The 6,813-nt window shown below is 51.2% G+C and overlaps 1 protein-coding gene across 2 annotated transcripts in view; it reads left to right on the top strand.

Moving 5' to 3' along the window:
* Positions 1–5,400: 5,400 nt before the first annotated feature.
* Positions 5,401–6,813, top strand: part of RAD23B (RAD23 nucleotide excision repair protein B) — a 50,930-nt gene continuing 49,517 nt past the window's right edge. The window contains exon 1 of one of the 2 annotated variants that reach the window (XM_086628744.1): positions 5,401–5,538. In XM_086628744.1, coding sequence (XP_086484870.1) covers positions 5,473–5,538 — 66 coding nt within the window. In that variant the 5' untranslated portion in view covers positions 5,401–5,472. The remainder of the gene's footprint in view (positions 5,539–6,813) is intronic. The other variant, XM_086628743.1, reaches the window with a different exon arrangement.

The following is a 6,813-nucleotide window of genomic DNA, read 5'->3' as shown; positions in this document are numbered from 1 at the left end:
TCCTATACTGAAAGAAAGAATGCTGCCAACAGGAGACAGAAAAAGCTCCCGAGTGCATGTAGAATCAGATTAAGGGTAAATTAATTTACACTGTATCAATTGCTGCAAACTGGAATCTAAGTACCAGTTTGCCTACTCCAGAGACGCGCTTGCAACTGGTTCAGCTTTCCCGGAAGGTTGCACTGGCATTCTCTGCTAGTACACGTTACAGAGAGAGCGAAGCGTAGCTCTGCATAAAGGTGTGTGAAACGGAGACCAGCCATCTCAATGGAAAATCTCACCCTAATGGAAAAATAAACACTACATCTTAGGACACCTCACATTAATTCGTGCCCATTTAACGTCAACAGCCAGTGGAAAACGCCTGCTTTCGAAATATTTTTCTGGGATAGGTCACTTGTTGTGAAAGGTGTCAACGATGTCTTTCATTAAGTGTAAGGAGCGAGCTCTTCATGTTACTGCCTGCCAGTCACCCTGCTACTTTCCCTCACCTCTCCATTACTAGTGTGTGCTACATCTGATCCAAAGCCCCTCCAGACTGTGCTGCCTTTCTGGAGTTCTTCTACACGTGCACCTAAGTAACAGTTCTTCCTAACTACTGCCACAAGTTCAAAATCTTGCCTCTTCGAAGCTCCCATCTCCCTGCTGCTGCTCGTCTGCTGGTATCCAGCCTCACAGGCGTCCACCTGGAGTGCTGCTCTCTGCATACCTCCCCCCGGTTCAGCACAGCCAAGACAAGCTGCTTTCTCCACCTTCAGGATCTTGTGAGGGTCGTGTTACCGTTCCTGCCACTTCTCACTTGGTTTTGAAAAGTCAACACTCGCCTCCAAAAGATCTGAAACGCAACTTCTGCTATGAACGTGTCACTTCCTTGCAAGCACTGTTTCACTCCTTGCTTCCTTAGATTGTCAGTTCTTTGGGGTGAGAACCACCTTCATATTCTCGATCTGCCACGAGTCCTAATATCTGGGAAGGACTTGTAAAAATTATGGTATGCTAATACCGATGGGCAGCCTTAATAACATACAGGTATCCAAGACAGTGGGATGACCCAGGCAACAGGGTGTAGGCACTTACTGCAAGTTAATGCAGAGACTGAAGGCACTGACTTACCACGAGCACTGGCTGATGCAAGTATTTGCCTCAATGTTTGCCAGAGAAACCGCAGAGCCTTTTACCAACAGTAACGAGACGAGCTGTAGGAACATGCAATAAGGATTTTTTTGGTGGTTTGAGAGGTGAAAACACACAGACTTGTACACACTGATCTTGTTATGCACAGCCTTTGGACACTGCTGTCAGGTCTAAGGGTCTGCAACAGTCAGGCTCCTTGAAGCCAGGAGTACGCTCACAGCTTTGAACTGGTACATGTAGTGAAAAAATTCACTCAGTGGTGAGATCTTATCCTAAGATGCTTGACTCTCTAAGCAGGGTCTTAGCTTTAGGCCTCTGCCTGATGGACTTCACGCAGTGTGAGACTTGAAAGTGTTACTTTCCCAGGTTGTCAGGCGTATTATCCTGTTCCTCAACATTTTTCTTGCTTAGCTTCCTCCTCCTTTTTCTCTTTGTGATACAGTTTCTCTCAGGGGTCAAGGCTGTACTTCTTCCATGACCAGTAACTAACTACTAGTGAACTTTTTATAGCCTGGAGGATGCTCTTTTAGCCCACATCCATGTGTTCAAGGCCTTTGCCTCAAACCGCACATTGTAACGACACACTGTTAACAAACCTTCTTTTTGCAAAGTAAGTTCTCACAACAAGTCAACAAGCACAAGAGACCCTGATCCTCTGGCCTCGCAAAGTTAGCATAAGCGCTGTGGTCTGTTACCAACAACAGCAAAACTGCTTTTACTAGGCCACCAGCAGCTGAGATAATCAAGTCCCTGCACATTCGCTGTAAATAAGCAGGCTTTCATCAGAACTGTTTACTGTCTTGGCTATCAGATTCTCCATCCATTACTGAGAGAGACCTGGGAGGTCACACACTCCAGCTGCTAGCTACTGTGGGCTCCACAGCACGTAAACGCACTCTGATAAACTACCAGCAAGACCCTAAGCTTTGGATAACTCTTTCAGTCAGAAAGGGGTCAGCACTGACTCATGTCCCCGTCTCTCTGTGGTTTAAATGTGTGCATCTTCCCAACTTCCAGAAGCACTGGGGTTATGCAAGGAAACCTGGCTGCAGGGAAAGGTGTACCGGAGGCACAAATCCTTTCCAGTTACCTTCCCTACCACATTTTGGTTTCACTGTGTCCTCCTCCCACTCTGCAAGAGCCATCTGTAATTAATGACTTTGCCTAGTAATTTGTAAGCCATGAAAACATACACCTCTGTTTGAGAGACAGCAGTTATTGGGGAATCATGGACAACTGAAAGGAGCTGAGCATGGTGGCATGAAGTTGGAGTAAGTGCACCACGAAGATCAAGTTAACTTGGAAATGAAAACCTGGGAGTTCTGAAAAACAAAAAGTAATAGCTGTACGCATTTGTCATCAAAATGTCTTTCTAACTCTGGGGCTTCATTTCACATCTCTTTCAAATCAAGTTTTACTACTTGCATAGAAGAGGTTTGTGTGCTCTCTGAGTCAGAATACAAACTGTTGTAAATGAAGTGGGTAAGTGTGATACTCAAGCCTGAAGCCAGGGCAATTACCCAAAATACTTCAGACACAAAATGAAAAAAAAAAAAACAAACCCAAACAAGAAGAAGTTGTCAAAGAGAAGCACTACAAAACTAAAAGATGAGAGTACTCTGGGAAAAAAAACAACTGATGGGAACCAGCCTGAAGAAAGACCCAGAGAGTCAAGCTCTGCCGTAATCTGTTTTATGGAGCTGAGGGGGCTGAGCTAGAGGAAACACCAAGAACTTGTTTATTTAATTTAGGCCCTATACAGTGAGTCGTCCTAAGTTCTTGTACACTCAACAGGGAAAAAGAAACCACAGCTTTTTTTTTTTCTCATTCTATTTGCTCAAAGTTCAAATAAACGGTCAGAAAAATGTCATCCTTAGCAGTTCACAGCCTTCGGAGTCAATTCCCCATTATGCTGAGGCTTATACAAGTCTCACAGCAAAGCTAAAAAGCAACCACGTAAATGAACCTTTGCCCCACCACAAACTGGGCAGAGCTGATTCATACTATGACCAGCAACCACAAAAATCAGAATGAATAGGATAAATTTAACATATTCTGGGCAGAAAAGAGTAGTGAAACTGACACAACCCCTCAGCATGAGGTACTTTCATTTGCATATGAAGCTCAGAACTTATATATACTGGACTGCTGAATGAAAAGTCAAAAAAAATCCCTTTTATTCTACCTGCAAAGTACAGAATTAGATCTGGTATCAGGCAATAGTGAAAGTGAAAAAGCAGCATGTTTTAAGTTGTAACCATCCATGCGAAAATAGCAAGCAACATTTTATCTCATGCTTTTTTTTTTTTTTTTTTAATGGCTCTCCATGCAACGCAAGCAAGTTGTTCCCTGCTGCCAAGAATGCTGGATTCCTACTGGCAACAGTCAGCAGTTTCTTTTTGGTTGCGAAAGCCCTAAGAGGCTTTCGCTGTCTAGCAGCTGTGTGTCAGAGCCTGAGGTAGATGACGACAGAAGCAGCACCACCAGCTGTGTGTGTAAGACGTACACATTCATACGCTCATGCAGGAAGAAGTGTCTCCTACTTTTCCTTTGTATTGCAATGCAGCCTGCTGGCCCCTACTCCGCTGCACTGATGGTAAGAAATTGCTATGACCCCAAGCTTACTGTAATAATGAGTTAAAAAATGTTTTTTTCTTACAAACATTATGTTGACTATGTGGCAGAGCGAAACTTTTCAAGGCATTACACAACACTAAGCAATTTGGAGTTTAATCATTACAGTATTAAGTTAGCCTAACATCAGCCTCCTCTTTTGTAGGAAGACAGCCTTCGTTACAAAGAAAATGCTCTGGGACATCTCACACCTACTGATGGAAGGGGTTATAAAGAGCTGGGACAGGAGTCCCTTTCACCAGGAGTAGCCGGTTCAACTTTAAAAGGTTATTTGTAGCAGGGCTCTCTCTTCACTGCCTAAGGAGTACCAGGGGAAACAGAAGTTAATAGCTCATCAAATGTAAACACTAACTACTGAAACCAGCCCTGATGGAACTGAGGCACTAACTACATTGTTCCATCCAGTGCACCAGTTTCTATGATAAGCGAGTCACCTCCTGGGCTCCCTATTTGTATGCATGGGATCAAAGTGAAGTGGAAACGATAATGCAGAAATGCTATAGACTTTAGGAAAAGCAGACAACCAACTTGTTAATTATGAAGCTTGGGATGACTACAGCAGAGAACTTGTCTCAACTTTTGCAGTATGTGCATCGTAAGGCTTGTCACGATTTTGAAAAGACGTTTGGTCTTCAAGAAGCTTGTCCTAGGTGTAACACTACATTGCTATTGACTTCTTGAAAGACTTTCACCACACTGAACAGGAGATTTGCTGTGGTGTTAGGCAAGCGGCTTTCCTGATGTATCAGTTGAGGTCTCTGTGCATCAGTCAATGCCGCTAACGAATTGTTGAAGGGCCCGCCACGTTACAGCGTTGCTGCGGAGAGAGACTGGGAAGGAAACACTGCTACCCGCTTACACAGACACGGGCTGACTAGAGCGGTCTGTGTGTGCTGAGGCAAGCGGCTGGCTCACTCAGCAGCACAGCCGCCTCACAACACACGAAGCAACGCTGAAGGAGCCCAGCTCCCAGGCACCGCGGGCCTGCCAGATGAACACACGGCCTCCATGACCGAACGCCATGCACGGCCGCCCTGCAGGAGAAGGCTGCAGCCTCCAGGTCCCCGTCCCCCCCACCCCCCGCCACCAACAAACAGGCATGTACGTACTCACAAATTTGCAACAACAACTTAGAAGCGGTGCGTTAGACATACACATACGCAACCGCGCTTCCCCCTCAGCCACCCCGCCCCCACGCACCTCTCAGCCCCGCGCGCCGGCAGGCAGCCGCCGCGCATGCGCACTGCGGCCGCCTCAGGTCAGGCGGCGCCACGGGCGCGAGGCAGTGCCGAGGCGCCCGCGCCCCCCGGCCGTCCCGCAAGCTCTCGGCGGACGCGAGAGGCGCGGCGGCCGTGCGCAGGCGCACGCCGCCTGCCCCGCCCCCTCCCGCCGAGCGGCGGCCCCGCGGCCACCGTCGCCCGCTGCCCCGTGTCCCTCCTCCTCGCCCCCGTTGTGCTTCCCTCCCCTCCGCCGCCGCCTGCGCCGCGGGGGCTGAGCGCCGCCCCCTCTCCACGTCCCGCTGCGCCGTGAGCGCGGCTGCCGCCCCAGGGCCGCGCGGCACAGGGCGAGCCTTGCTCCGCCTCCTCCCCCTCCCCTTTCTCCCTCCCCTCTTCCCCGCCTGTCCCGCTGCGCTGCGGGGGACGTGAGGGGCTGGAGCGCGACCGTGACGGGCGGCCTGCAGCCGCCGCCGCCGCCGCCACCGCCATGCAGATCACGCTGAAAACGCTGCAGCAGCAGACCTTCCGGATCGACATCGACCCCGAGGAGACGGTGCGGGCCCTCGCGGGAGCGGGAGGCGGTGGGAGGGCCGCGCTCCGTCCCCTCCCGGGCTCAGGCCTAGCTCCCCGTTCCTGGAGGAGAGAGCGCGGCCCGGGCCGCGGTCACAGGGAGAGCTGGAGGGACTTTTCGCCTGCCCCCGGGCCGGGGGGCGAGATGGGGAAAGGGAGAGAACGCGCCCCTCCGCTGGGGGAGGGCCGGGCAGCGCGTGCGGGGGGAGGGAGGGGTCGCCGAGCCTCCGTGAGAGCCTGGGGCTGGGGCTGTGTGGGGGTGACGTGGTGATCGCCCGCCAGGAGTTTGGGATTGCCGGGCGGGGGCGGGGTGGGGGGAGGGAGTGAGCTCCACCGTGGGGCAGAGGAGCGGGGCGCTTCGGGGGGGGGGGGGGGGGGCGGGGCTGACGTGGGCCTGTTTCCAGGTATTCCTCGGGGTGCGGAGGGGTCTCCTGCTGGGGCAGAGTGACTTTTCGTAGCTAGAGGAGAGGGGCTGTTCTGGCCAGTCTCCCGGCGGGTGGGCTTTCCTCGTTGTTTTGGAGAAGAACGCCCAGAAGGTAGGAGGGAGAGTAGCTCAGGTTGTACTCTGGAGGAGAGGGGCAAGAGCACTATAGGAAGTTTTTACTTTCAGGAATATACGTGCCTACAGCCGTGGATTAGCGGGTAATGGGACCAAGTAGTAATCTCTGCTGTTTCTTATAGGGAGTACTGGGAGAGTTTCATGACCTCTGGCGGGGGGTGGGGGGAGGTGGGGGTTGCGCAGCGGAAGGAAAATGTGGCGCTTGCTCTCTGCAGATTCCCGCCTGGGAAGGAAGTGTCGAGAGAGTTGTAGGAGTTGCAGGGCACTTCTCTGTAGGAGCGTGTACGGGAGAGGAGCTTATGAGCGTTTGCTCTTAGATGCGTCCCTATACGCTTAGGCAAGCGTATGCTGTCTTTGATGAAGGTGGATGATTGCGGGGAGGCTTTGTTGTTTCACCTACGGTGTTGAGCTGCAGTGATTAATCTGCGTTTACGAGGTGAGGGAGCACACGTGAGATTCTGCTACCTGCTGTGGGGTGGCTTTTGGTGTCTCCTGCAGAGCAGGCGGTTGGGTGTGTGTTGAGGTGTTTAATGGAGGTAGTCTCCCTTGTTGGCAGGTTACAATGACTGTGTATCTGTGTACTTGTGAGACTCGGAGCGGGGAGACGCGTTTTAGTTGCAGGTGACTGTTTTCTGTTGGCACGTGGGAGTCCGCTGAAAAATCCTCCGGGAAATACAGCGTCCAGAGATGAGAGGAAGG

Source organism: Tauraco erythrolophus, chromosome Z (genome assembly GCF_009769465.1).
Source record: "Tauraco erythrolophus isolate bTauEry1 chromosome Z, bTauEry1.pri, whole genome shotgun sequence".
Taxonomy (NCBI): domain Eukaryota; kingdom Metazoa; phylum Chordata; class Aves; order Musophagiformes; family Musophagidae; genus Tauraco; species Tauraco erythrolophus.
Note: the sequence above shows the minus strand (reverse complement) of the source record. Positions and strands in the feature narration are given on the sequence as shown.